The 14,461-nt window shown below is 42.1% G+C and overlaps 1 protein-coding gene across 1 annotated transcript; it reads left to right on the top strand.

Annotated features, from left to right (window-relative positions):
* Nucleotides 1-9,213: 9,213 nt before the first annotated feature.
* On the top strand, nucleotides 9,214-11,898 carry DRD5 (dopamine receptor D5). Its single transcript, XM_074227494.1, is given in 2 exon segments — nucleotides 9,214-9,312; nucleotides 9,314-11,898. Coding segments are annotated over 2 exon segments (1,437 nt in total). The 3' UTR covers nucleotides 10,652-11,898.
* Nucleotides 11,899-14,461: the final 2,563 nt, after the last annotated feature.

Here is a 14,461-nt window from a genome sequence, read left to right as displayed (position 1 = left end):
ATCATCTATCATCCACCCATTTATCATCCATCATCTATAATCTATCTCTCATCCATCCATCCATCTATCATCTATCTACTTATCTATCTATCTATCTATCTATCTATCTATCTATCTATCTATCTATCTATCAGAGCTAAATGGTGCAGTGAATAGAGCACTGTCCCTGGAGTCAGGAAGACTTGAGTTCAAATTGGGCCTGAGACATTTGCCACTTACTATCTGTGTGACCTTAGGCAAGTCACTTAACCCTGATAACCTCTCATCCAAGATCATCTACAGTTGTCCTGATTCATATCTGGCCAATTGGACCCAGATGACTCTGGAGGAAAAAGTGAGGATGGTAACTTAGCACAGCCCCCCCCCCCCCTCACTCAAATCTCATCATGTGCTTGTACTGGTATCACCTCCCTGATGAATATCTATATCTATCTATCTATCTATCTATCTATCTATCTATCTATCTATCTATCTATATCTATCTATCTAGATATATACATGTAGACATATATACACAAAACACACATACATTCTACTTTGAATGAAGGGATTACGTGTTAGCACTCAGCACAATGATTTGCACATTGTGGACACATAAAAAATTGATAAATTGAACTTTTTGAAGTTCAGAGTAGACTTATGAAACTAACGTATCAGGGGTACTCTCAGGGTTGTGGCCACCAGCAGTAGCCAACAACCCTGATGAGGGCACCAGCTGCATTTTCTCTTGGAGACTTATGGCCAGTTTATAAAAGCAAAGCTAGCTGAGGTTTCTGAGTTGGTATTGTTAAGCTGGCATTTACACCACAGAACTGGTTTTTGCCGGAGAATACCATGAGGTAGAACCTCTGGTAGTCGGGCTACCTGGGAGGGTCTTCTCATGTGTTTATATCCCAGAGACTTGGACAGAAAGCTGCTATACATCTTAAGGTGCAGCAAGTAACAACAGAAGCTGGGCAGCGATCGTGCCACGGCCCCCATGAGCAGCAATGAGGATGTCCTTGGCCGCACTTGAACCTTCCTCATTCTCTTGGGTGTGGCTGTTCCTGGGGGTGAGGGATGCTCACAGAGGCTCCAGCTGGTGCTTTCCTATCCACAGTTCATTTACTCTGTCTTTCTGATTGTGACATCAAGATGATGAAATTCCACTGGTGGAGTGTAATGAAATGTTCTCAGAGGTGATTTTCTTATGTGAAGGAGAACTAAAGAGTTAGTTGCAATATAAATAGTACTTCACTAAACTGTCTTGTCAATCAGATTTCAGTAGAACAAAATAACCTTGGCCCGTCTGGGTCTTCTGGTAGGACAAATGAGAAAATGCTAAATGGATCAGAAGTCCCAGCTTGGGAGTGAGCTAGAATTGGCATTCTTGGAACCATGTTAATGGCTCAGTGATGAGGCCCAAGGCTGGTAATCTCTTTTCCAGGATATCTTCCAATTTTAGAGTGTAATGAAATAGAACTAGGAAGGAAACTCTAGATTGAGGTCTGACAGGGGCTAGGAATGGGAGATACCAGGATAGAATGGGCAATCAGGGTGAGTTATTATTTGGGGATGAGTTGACCCAGTGTAACAGGCTACCTGCCCTAGAGTGTCACACAGAGACTAATGAATTAGAAAAGTTCCTTTTGTCTCAGTTCCCTTAGCAGCTACGTGAAGATAGACAAGTTCCTCTTTGAGCCTCAGTTTTCTCATTTATGAAATGGAGATAATTAACCACGCTTTCCTCATAAAGTAATTGTGAGAAAAGTATTCTATAAAATCTATTTTGATCTATTATTCTATTCTAAAATTGATTGAAATCTATTGGTCTGTGAGAAATGTTCTAGAAAATAAAGAAATATAAATTGATTAATTTTTTACCTTTTTTTAAAAACCAACTACATTTCACAAAATATTCCTCTACATCTTTCACCCAAAGGTTCTACCCTTATAATGAAGAACAAAAAAGTAAGGGGGGAAAAAAGTTCAGTAAAACAGACCAAAATCCTAGGTATTGTTCTATGCTGGCTATGCCAATCACTGCAAAGTTGAGAAGGAGCTGAATCCTGGCTTAGATGCTCAACTGGGGGATACTGGGCAAGTTACCTGACTTCTCTAAATCTGCAAAATGAAGAAAATAAAAATAGTACTTACCTGGCAGGGTTGTTTCCAGGATCAAATGAGGTAATTCATGTAAAAAATATTTCAGAACTCTGCATAAGAGGAGATGGGTAGAGTTTTTGTGGGCTCCCCTGGGTAAAAGGGAACACTGAGAAAGGGGTGGCATAGATCAAAGCAGTGGCTACCAATGAACACATTGCTTCACAGGCAAAGAAGACATTCACTTCCATGGGAGTGGGAACTGGTCCAGACAAATTAGGGACACAACAGGCTGGAAGAGCACATTCTAAGGGTGTCTTATTCTCGTCGTTATTGAAGGAAGTCATATAGTGCAGCCAGGAGACAGTACTATACTTTTGTATAAATGCTTTGGAATTGATGAACTGCAGTTCATCAGTAAAGTAAGCAAAATCAGAAAAATGATTTATGCAGTGACATCGGTAGTACAGAAATAAATAATTTTGAGAGCTCTTATAAGCTAATGAATAATAAAATGAACAGAATCAGGAGATATTTTATTTAATCAACAAGTTATATAATAAACAAGAGCCTGTAAAGACAAATAATTTTGAAAGCTATTAGAATGCTGCACAATAGAATGAGCTTCCATGACTCTAGATGACTAATGATACATACTATTTATATTCTGAGAAGGGATGGATTTGGGTACAGTATTTTATATAGTCAATGATATGGGTGTAGATATAATCAATATATATATATATAGTATGGATATATAGTCAGTGATATATGTATATAGTCAATATACACATTGTATATATAGTCAATAATTAAATAGAAGCAATATTTTTATATATAGTATATATATAATGTAAACAGAATGTTTTACTTGAGTATGCATATTGCTGGAGATTTATTTTCCTTTTCCTTTTTTCTCAATGGGATAAAAGTGGGAGAGAAAATAGACACATCTAAAAATAAAAGTAGAGAGCTGTGGGGGTGTAATGCTATATCTGTGGAATGTTACTTTTATATGAAGTCACTGTATTTTTAGTTTTTAACGTAATTGAATTTATACTCATTAGGTTCTTAAGTGGCATTAAGATCAGTGGCCATGGAAGATGGGAACTGAATCCATAGTGACTCTGATAAATTAAAGGATCATGAAAAAATTCTAGCTCTAGAACTGGTCATCCTACCTGAAGTCCCTTCCCTCTCTACATATTTTCCACACAGCTGCCATAATGGTTTTAAAGTACATGGTACATGCTCAAGAAGATTTGCTAGTCCCCTCTTGTCTCTAGGACAAAATGTAGGGTCTTCTGTTTGATATTTAAACCTTCACAGTGTGAGTCTTATCTATCATGCTAAATTGATTTCACATTATTCTTTCCACAATCCTTGTTCCAGTCTAACCTCCTCGCTGTCATCTCTATGGGACCTCCCATCTCCAGCTTTCATTTCTTTGTACCAGCTGTTCCCCATGTCTGAAATGCCCAACTCACCTCTTGGAATACCTAACTAGTTACTTTCAAAATTCAGTTCAGTTGAGTTGCTAATTTCTGTACAATATTTTCCCTGAGCCTATCCCCACTTATTTGCATTTCCCCTGCTTATGTTTTGTATTTATCTGTATTTCTCCCCCCCTCCTCTGTTTCTCTCTCCTCCTCCCTCCCACTCTCTTAGACAATAAAATGCATTGTCTGAGACTTCTTTTTATCTCTATACTCCCCTGAACATAGCAGAACAGGTCATGAATAAGTGTTGGTTAAACATAATTGTGCATCTTACACCTGAACATCTCTTAAAGTTCTGATGGCTCTCATTTCTCGCTTTTTATTTTTCTACCTCACCCAGATCTCTCTAAAACCCCTTGGAATATCAAACAGTTTTGATTTTTATTAGATACTTCTTTAAATGTTAAGCTCCATTATTTTTTGTATATACATGAGACTCAAGAAAATGCCCCATCCAAGTAATCATTTCTGGGTCTGAGAACATTAAGAATGGATTGAACTGAATAGTTCAGTTCAGGAACATAGGAGGTAAACATAGGTCCAAAGGAGACTGACCAGGATGGTCAAAGGTACTTCAAACTATCATAGGAGAGTTTCAAAACAGTGTGAGAAACACAAGGAACCTTAGCAAATACAATACAGAACATCAGAGCTGGAAGGCACCTTAGAATATCAAATATGGAACCTTAGAGCTCCTTCAGACTTAGGTCTTTAGTTAAAGAGCAGAGATCTAAAGCAGGAAAGGACCTCAGTGGCCTTTTAATCTAACCTTTTCTATTTTACAGATGTGGAAACTGAGGCCCAGGGAAGTCACATTGTGAGTAAACATGAGACACGGGAGCTAAATCCAGATCTTCCAAGAGCCAAATTTTTTCCCTACTGTTCCATGTTGTTTCTCATTTATAAGGAAACTGATGCCCAGGGAAGGGAAGAAATTCGCACAGGTTTTCACAGTCAGTGGGAGAGTCAAGATTAGAACCCAGATTTCTTGAGTCTACTACTTCAGAGGTCTATTCATTGTGTAACACACCTTCTGCACTCATTCTTTCAAACTCCATGGGTCCTGGCAGTTTGGATACTCAGAATGTGGCTGGTTACTCATCCTCTCTGGATTCTAGAGCATTTTAGAGATTCTAGGAATTGTGACCTCTTGTATGTTCATGAGCCCCCATTGGATAAGCTCTCCTAATATAGATCCATCAGTTGATCTCAATTAGGTTTTACAAAAGAAAAATTAAGAGAAAGCAGAGCAGTAACAGACATTAGAAAATACTCCTTATCATCCCGAACATTTTAGTTCATTCTCCTTTCTGCATACATGTGGGGAAAGGGGACTTAAACTTATACTACAAAAGTAATGAGTCACATATGTAAGGAATCTGTGCAACCCTGAACATTAGTTTTCCTGTTCATGAAATCTCCACTCAATTCACTTCAGGTCATGGGAAAACAGTGAATGAGACACCAGGAGGAGAATATTACTCATATTATGTACAACCCAGAAAGAAAGGCAAATAATGAGCCTAAGCCAAGAGCTAGGCCCTCATTGATCAGTTCTTCCATCACAGCTCTGAGTTCTTCCATGGAAACTGTTGTACCTGGTCCCAGTGAGCAGTCCACAAACACTTCATTCTCGAAGACCATGACATCAGGGAGGTGATGCCACAACACACATATGAATGGACTAGAGTGAGGGATAACTGCAAAGTCACCAGTCTCAATTTCTCTCCTCCAGAGTGATTTCTGGGTCCAGTAGCCTGATATGGATCAGAATGACTTGAGATGGTTTTAGATATGAGACAGTCAAGCCTAATAAATGACTTACCCAAGGTCACACAGGGGCTGGTGTTCTTTCCACTGCACCACCTATTGCCCTAGTGCTGAGGATACAAAGAAAGGCAAGAAGTGGTCCCTGCTCTCAAGGAGCTCACACTCTAACAATAGTTCACAATCTTGTTGATTGACTTCTCTTTGTGTACATTTTACCCAGATAAATAGTATTCCTTTTTTCCTTTTTCTAAAGATCCTGTCGTTCTCCATAGTTACTTAAACTGAGCTTTGCACAGAAAAAGGTGTTTTGATGTTTGTTTATACTAATGTTCACGATCTCCCATTGAGTAAGTTCCCCTAATATAAATCAATCAAAACAAATAATTGAGTGTTAAGTTTAAAGTCCCAAGGAGAATGATGTCAGGTCTAACACTGAAAGCTATATGACACTGTGAAATGTTGCTGTTTGCTTAGCCATGGTCTAATTGCAGCTACATAAAAGAGACAAATGACCTGAAACTGGAAACTCCAGTCTTACCATTGCTGGGGCAGCAGGATGACCTTGAGTTAATTGGGCCAACTGATGGTTTTAGTCTTGTTCACCTCATTCTTGATCATGTAGCTATGCTGGAAATGTTAAAACAAATTCCGTCTTCCACTACTCTCTTAAGTCAACCCCTAGGCCCCCTGAAAGCAACCTCAACATTAGCGTAAGATCTGACTCTGAAGGGAAATTTCATAATGACGTTAGCTCTCTTATTTCCATACCTTACAAATAAGGGGGATCAGACTATTGGATCTAAGGTCCCTTCCATTTTAGACACATGATTCTATAATTGATGTTCATTTTTACTCTTATTCCATTTATAGTGGAGGAAACTGAAGTGTAGAGGATATAAGAATTTTCCCAAGGTCATATTGCTAGTTAGTGATGAAGGTGAGGTTTCTTTTGACCAAAGTTGCTTTTCCCTACCAGGTAGTTTCTGGGCAATTTCTGACAGCCTATCAGGAAACTGGAACTGGGAATATATCTTATCTTTTCTTGTGTGAGAAGATGAGTAAATTTGAATTCCCTTTCAACTTGTATGGTTGCAAATAGAACTTATGGTTGGATACTGGGAAAGAGCATCTTAAAATAGGAGCCAGGCAGGAAATTGTCAATAAATTCTAACAATCCTGAAATTTGAATGGGCAGGTGATTAAACAGAACCAAGTACACAGGTACCTTTTTTGTATTAAAAGGAAATATTTTGTTGTTTAGTCCTAGCAGTTATGTCTTTGTGTCCCTATTGAGGTTTTTTTTGGCCATTTTCTTTTCCAGATCATTTTGCAGATAAGGAAACTGAGGCAAACAGGGTTAAGTGATTTGCCCAAGGTCACATAGCTAGCAAGTGTCTGGGTTTAGATTTGAATTCAGGTCTTCTTGAGTCTACCTGGCTCAAACCTCTGCACTACTTAGCTGACCTTAGTAAGTAGTGTTAAAAAAGGGGGGGGGGCATTGACACTTCTGTTGTCTTCTTTGTCTCTCAGACTTGATCCAGAACAGCGCTTAGTTCTTGGTACCACTGTTAGAGAGGAATTGTGTAAGGTAGAGTGGATCTGGAATTGGATGAATAGAGATCTATAAAACTGAAAAACCAGAATATTCAGCCAGAAGAAAATGACTAAGGGATTGAGATGAGAGACAGGGGATAATAAAATGATCTTGAGGTATGTGAAGGGTTGTTTATATGGAAGAAGGACTTGACTTTTTTTTTGTATGACCTCAAAGATACAGGAGGGTGCCTTCAGTATAATAAAAAAAGTTCTATAACGATAAGAGCTGTCCAATCAAAGAATTAGGCACTAGGTGGTGCAGTGGATAGAGTGCTTGGACCTGAAGTCAGGAAAACTTAGCTTCCTAAGAATCTGGTTTCAGATACTTCTTAGCTATATGACTCTGGGAAAACAACTTAACCCTGTTTGACTCAGTTTCCTCATCTGTAAAATGAGCTGGAGAAGGAAATGGCAAAACCACTCCAAGTATCTTTGCCAAGAAAAACCCAAATGGGGTCATGAAGAATGAGAAAGGACTGAAAAATGACTAAATAACAACAGTCAAAGAATAGATTGCTTCAAGATAGTGAGCTCTCTATCACTGGAGGTATAGAAAGACTGGGTCAGAACCTCTCAGGGATGCCTTAGATGGACAGTCTGTTTTTGATAAGGGTTACATTAGGTGGCTTCTGAGATTCCTTACAATTCTCAAGTTCAATGAATGTATATTTTTAAAATGACTCTACGATAACTGAAGTTAAGAAATATGCAATGGAGAGGCAGCTAGGTGGCACAATGGATAGAGCATGGGCCCTGGAGTCAGGAGGACCTGAGTTCAAATCCGCCCTCAAGACACTTAATAATTACCTAGCTGTGTGGTCTTGTAAAAACCTAAAAAAGAAAGAAATAAGAAAAAAAGAAATACACATTGGAGTCAGGAGGACCTGAGTTCAAATCTGCCCTCAAGACACTTAATAATTACCTAGCTGTGCAGTCTTGTAAAAACCTAAAAAAAGAAAGAAAGAAATAAGAAAAAAAAGAAATACGCACTGGAGTCAGGAGGACCTGAGTTTAAATCCGGCCTCAGATGCTTAATATTTACCTTAATAATGATAATAATAATAATAATAATTTGCATTGCAAAAAAAGTTTAAAAAAAGAGAAAAATAGGCTTGGTCCTAGGAGCAGAAGCAGGGCCATCTGAGCTACCTGGCCTTATCAGCCCTGGGCTGTGGGAAGTGATGCTCTCGGGAAGGATGACATCGCTTCACCCTTACAAGGTTCTCCCGGGAAGCCCGAGAGGCGGATGGTGCAGTTATTTCAATCCTCATTTTACAGGTGAGAAGCCTGATGCCCTAAGAGGTGAAGCGGCCTCCCCAAGACTTGGCTCACCAGGCGCAGCCACATCTGGCCGCCCCCAAGTCAGGGCTCTGGGCTCTCTGCCCCCGCGCCTCCCCACCTCCCATCCCACCTGATGTCTTGCTTTTCTCTTTTTTTCTAAGCTCGCGTCGCATCAGGCTGGGCAGCTTCCACGTGGCTGCCGCTGAGAGGTGGCTGTGCTTAAGAAGCCGAGCCAGGGGAGGCAGGGGGCCACGGGGCCCGCTGCCGGGCACCGCTTGGCATGCGACTCCGGGCTTTGGCACCGCAGCCCTTGCAGCCCTCCCCTTGAGGCGGAAAGTGCTGCCCCCCGCCTGGGAGCTCGGTGCGGGGCGGCTGGGAGGGAGAGGGGGTCGCGGGGGGCGGGGAGGGGAGAGAAGAGGGGGGGAGGAGCGGCCGGCTGGGGAGCCTTATTCCCAGGCTAGGCGGACCGGGGTGTTTCTTCATTTTCTTCTTTCTTCACTTCCGATCCCAGACGCGGCGGCGGCGGCGGTGCCAAGGGGAGCCCGGGGGGGAGCGAGAGCTGGGGCGGTCGGCGGCCCCCCGCCCAGGGCGCCCCGGACTGGGGGCAGGTAGGACACCAGTGGAAAGCCGCTTTGCCGCCCCGGCGGGGCCGGGCTCCCGGGGAGGTGGGGGACAGAGGGACCCCGCTTCCCTCCCGGTGGGCAGTTTCTCCTACCCCTTCCCGAGGGGGGGGGGATCGGGACGCGGAGCCCAACCGAGGGGGCGCCCGGAGTTCCAGGCGGAGGCGGGGGAGCCGGGCCTCGGAGCCCCACTCTTGGCACCCCGAAACCTTCCCCGCGTCCCGGTGCCGGATTCCCGGCGGCGGGGAGGCAGCCCCCGGCTCCGGAGGGGTCCCCGCCCGCGGGGCGCCAATGGGGCCTCGCCGGGGGCATTGGGCTGAAGTGTGTGCCGCCCGGTGCCCGGCGCCCCCCGAGTGCCCCTCGCCATGCTTCTCCCGCCCCGGAGGAACCGGACCCTGTACCCGCCGCTGCTGCTCTTGCACCTGCAGCTGCCCGCGGCCGGAGCCTGGGGCCCCGAAGGGGCGGGGGGGGCGCGGCCGGGGGGCGCTGGGGCCGGCGCAGATAGTCACGGGCAGCCTGCTGTCGCTGCTCATCCTCTGGACCCTGCTGGGCAACGTGCTGGTGTGCGTGGCCATCATCCGCTACCGACACCTGCGCTCCAAGATGACCAACGTCTTCATCGTGTCGCTGGCCATCTCGGACCTCTTCGTGGCCCTCCTGGTCATGCCCTGGAAAGCCGTGGCAGAGGTGGCCGGCTACTGGCCCTTCGGGGCCTTCTGCAACGTTTGGGTGGCCTTTGACATCATGTGCTCCACCGCCTCCATCCTGAACCTCTGCGTCATCAGCGTGGACCGCTACTGGGCCATCTCTAGCCCCTTCCGCTATGAGCGTAAGATGACCCAGAGGGTGGCCCTGGTCATGATCAGTGCAGCCTGGGCCTTGTCCATCCTCATCTCTTTCATCCCGGTCCAGCTCAATTGGCACAAGGACCAGGAGGGGGTGGCTAGGAACCAGTCCCCTCCGTCCACTTTCCCCAATGGGACCCGGTGGGGAGAGGAGGCAGAGGGCCTCTTGGATGAGGGGGGGGAGAACTGTGACTCGAGCCTCAACAGGACTTATGCCATCTCCTCCTCCCTGATCAGCTTCTACATCCCAGTGGCCATCATGATCGTGACCTACACGAGGATTTATCGCATAGCCCAGGTGCAGATCCGGAGGATTTCCTCCTTGGAAAGGGCTGCGGAGCATGCCCAGAGCTGCCGGAGCAACCGAATGGACTGCCAGCATCATAACAGCCTCAAGACCTCCATCAAGAAGGAGACCAAAGTCCTAAAAACACTCTCTGTGATCATGGGGGTCTTTGTCTGCTGCTGGCTCCCATTCTTCATTCTGAATTGCATGGTTCCTTTTTGCGACCGCCCCGGGGACCCCCAGGCCGGCTTCCCTTGTGTGAGTGAGACGACCTTCGACATTTTTGTCTGGTTTGGGTGGGCCAACTCATCCCTCAACCCCATCATCTACGCCTTCAATGCTGACTTTCGGAAGGTGTTTGCCAACCTTCTGGGGTGCAGCCACTTCTGTGCTGGAACCCAAGTGGAGACAGTGAACATTAGCAACGAGCTCATCTCTTACAACCAGGACACGGTATTCCACAAAGAGATTGCCACTGCCTATGTCAACATGATCCCTAATGTGGCTGACTCTGTAAGTGGAAATGATGATGGTCCCTTTGACAGGATGTCTCAGATTTCCCAAACTTCCCAAAATCATGATCTTGCAGCAGATTCAGTGGGTGAGCTGGACTGTGAGGGGGAGATTTCTTTGGGCAAGATCACACCCTTCACTCCCAATGGTTTACATTAAACTCTTTAAGGACTTTGCTTCTTGGAAAGGTACATTTGCAAAGGCTTAGATACACACATAAACCCGAACATCCAAACACCTGCACTCCTTGGTCAGGTGTCACTTACCTTTTCTGTATATCTGTCCAGTGTTTAAAATGCTTTGGAAAGTCATGAAAGTGAAAGGAACAACTTCAATCCCACCATCTTGTTTCTTCTCCATCACCAGCAAGCTTGAATTGTTCGAGGATGTTAAAACAGATTTTACAAACTGTTTGTCCAGTGACTTGTGTTTGGATTGGTTTTTAAAACTCCAGAGACCCAAGGGTGGGGTAGGGGAATTTATCTCAGTATCACTGTCTGTTCTAATGTGTTTGTGCACATTTACTAACTGCTATTTACTATTTACTAACTACTCTTTCTAAAAAGCTTGAAAACGGATGTGCTTATTGCCTATGGAATCCTTCTTGATGTGCTCCGAAGGACTAATAAATATAGGTTATATTGATAATGGGGTTACCTTTCATTTATTGATCTGATTTTCAACATGGGGTCCCTTCCTTAGGCTTGTTAGGAATCAGCCTTTGTAGAGAGTTAAGAAAAAAGACATTTTCCTTATCCAAAAAATATACTGCTTTTATGCTGGCAGACTTAAAGTTGCACACAGGAACGGATGATTGCTTTCAATTTGTCTCTTCATGCTATTTGCATTTTGAGCTGCGGGCTGGGGAAGGTTGCAATCTTTCTGCTGTGATATATGTCTAGATTAAAGTTCTGGGCCAGAACTGCAAGCCAATGTTAGAGCTGTTGTTCCAAATGTCCACTTACCAGGCATTGAAATTTCATTTTTCTTCTATGAATTTTTTTCCTTGAAAAATAGTCATTATAGTGAAGATAGACTGTTTCCTTGGTGTTCTAGAATATGCTATTGGTTTACAAAATTATGTTAAAATACTGTATTAAAAATTAAAGATGATTAAAATAGTTAATTTCCTTTTTAAATCTTGGCAAATGCAAGAGAATTGTGGTTTATTTACTAATTGCTCTTTCTAAAAAGCTTGGAAATGTGTTTGCTTATAAAGTTCTAATTAAATCTGAACTCTCTTAAGGGAACTTTTCACCTGGAGATGAGAATTCAAGGGCAGAGGGTGTGGATGTGTGATTTCATTGGTATAGAAAACTCCTATGTGAGGACATTCTTCTCTTCCTGTATAGGCTGTCACCTTCAGTTCTGGGGCTTAAGTGAGCCACACCATAAGTATGAGTCAGAAGTGGGATTTGAACCCAAGACTTCTTGGGTCAAAAGTCAGCTCTCCATCTGCTACCTCAAACTCTGTCTGAAGTGCTTGAGAATATAAAGTTCATTTAAAATAAGAAATAGGTTTCAAAAATGAAATTTGGATAAGTTCATGTCATAATTGAAAATCTTCTGATAGTGATGTTAAAAAATTGCTTAATTTTGCAATGCCTCACACAGTGAAGAAAGTGTATTTCATCTCCGAACTATTCCGATTGAGAACAAGTTATTACCGTGATACATGATGACTGACTGTGCAATTAATAGAAGGAAGTGAAATGTGAAGGTGTGCTTCCACATAAATCCCAGCTTTGAATCAGTCTTCTGGAAAACAGATAATCAATTTTTTGTCTTTTAAAAACAATTTTATTTTCAGCCTTTAATTTTCTCTTATGTATTTACTTTCAGAGAATCTTAAAATGTCCGAGTAGAAAGGTACCTTTGAAGAAAGATCATAGATCATCAAAGCTGGAAAAAATACTTAACATTTATATAGCACTTTAAAATGTATTATATACCCTATTTCTTTTGATCCTTGAAACAAAAGGTCCTATTGTTTTCCAAATTTTACAGGTGAAGGAATTGAGGCTGAAAGGGGCTAAATGACTTGTTCAGGACCACAAAATAAAGCAGGATTTGAACTTGGATTTCTCTGATTCCAAGAGCAATGCTCTAGCCCCCCCGGCTAGGAAGAGTTTTAGGATATCAGAAGTTGGAGGGACCTTAGAGATTATTTGGTCCAATTCCTTTATTTTACAGATGAGGAAATTGAGAAATGATGTAGTCAAAGTCTCACAGAGAAACTGCTAGAACTAGAATCTAGATTTTCTGACTGCCAATCTAGTGATCTTTTCATTATAATATACTTTATTTAACCCTATGACATATTTGATTTGATTCTATCACCTGTACTGGTTATGAGAAAAATGATTATTTTTCTTTCTGATTGTTGTGGCAAAAATCTCATTCTTAGGGAGCCTTGTTACAAAGCCTTGTAATACAACTTTCTTTAGTGATGCAGAATTAGCTTCTTGAGAACTCTGGAAATCTTGCCACTAAATTGTTTAAAAAAATGAATATTCCTAAACTTGCTGCTACAATTATATGTGGATCGATAAGTGCATTTGCTCATTCATTAAACATATATTGATCAAATGTCTTTATGAACATAGCCCTATGTTTGATGCTATAATTACATGTTAGTGTATGTTATTCCAAGTAACTCAGTATTTTATTCAAAGAATTGTTGTGGTCATAGTGATCTCTATTTTGGATCTGATACTCAACTAACTCTACTGTCTATATACATAGATTTGGAAGGCACCTAGAGAGGAATCATTGTTTAATCATTTTATAAAGATCCCATCATCATCCTCATCAAATATATATGAGATACTGTGGGGATTCAAAGGGAAAAAGGGCATGAGCATTTGTCTAGTTTGGGAAACAGAACATCTACATAAAAAGATATGTAACAATACAGCATCTGTGCTTTTCTTAGCATGGGGAATTCCCTTCATCAATAAGTCCTAGGAAGATACCTGAGGCACACAGAGCTCGAGTACCTTACCTAGAATTACACATTTAGTAAGTGTCAGAGTCACACAAAACCCACAGGCAACAATTTTTAGCAAAATATATTAGGTTCCAGGTCACTTATTCAGGAGATCAGAGCATAAAGAGGGAGTTGTGGGTTGGGATATTTGGGGAAAGTTCTGTGGAAGAGATGAGACTACAACTAGAGCTTGAAGGAAGAATAACATTCAGTTTTTGCAGGCTCAGATCACATCTTTGTTTTAAATTTATGTTATCTGTTTGCACTATTATTAAAAAAAACCCTAAATTCCTTTACCAGAAATCTTGTTAATCCTATTATTTATGTATACAGACTGGAAATCTAAGAGTCTCCTTTGACTTTTACCTTTACTTATCCCCTCCACCCACATAGTTGATTAGATGCTAAATGCTTTGAATTATAAAATCACAATTCCTCTCTTACCCATTCATTCATATATTTTTTTCTGTTCATCCTACCACTCTACTTCCAATCATTATCATCCCTTACCTATGCTTTTGTGATAGCCTCATAAAGTCTTCTGGCAGCTAGTCTATCACTTCTCTAACCTATCCAACATACAGCTTTCAAAAGGACTGTCCTGATACATGGGTGTAAGTATACTCATGAATTGTTAGTGGATTCTAATGATAATTTAGTGAGGCAGTCAGATAGCTCAGTAAATAGAATATTGAGCCTGGAGTCAAGAAAATTTGAGCTCAAATCTGACCACAGACTCTTCTAACTGGGCAAATCACAACCTCTTTTTGTCTTAAATCACCTGAGAAGGAAATGGTAAACCACTCCTATATCTTTGCCAAGAAAAACCTCAAGGACAGCATGGTCTCCAGAGTCACAAAAAGTTGGATATTACTGAACAACAAAACCCAATTATTATTATTCAGGATTGGGGTGGTAAGGTAGGATGGGTACAGGTGTTTGATTTCATCCGTGTGGGGGGAACTCATCTAAAAAAAATA

Source organism: Macrotis lagotis, chromosome 3 (genome assembly GCF_037893015.1).
Source record: "Macrotis lagotis isolate mMagLag1 chromosome 3, bilby.v1.9.chrom.fasta, whole genome shotgun sequence".
Classification (NCBI taxonomy): domain Eukaryota; kingdom Metazoa; phylum Chordata; class Mammalia; order Peramelemorphia; family Peramelidae; genus Macrotis; species Macrotis lagotis.
This window is presented reverse-complemented; position numbering and strand designations above follow the sequence as displayed.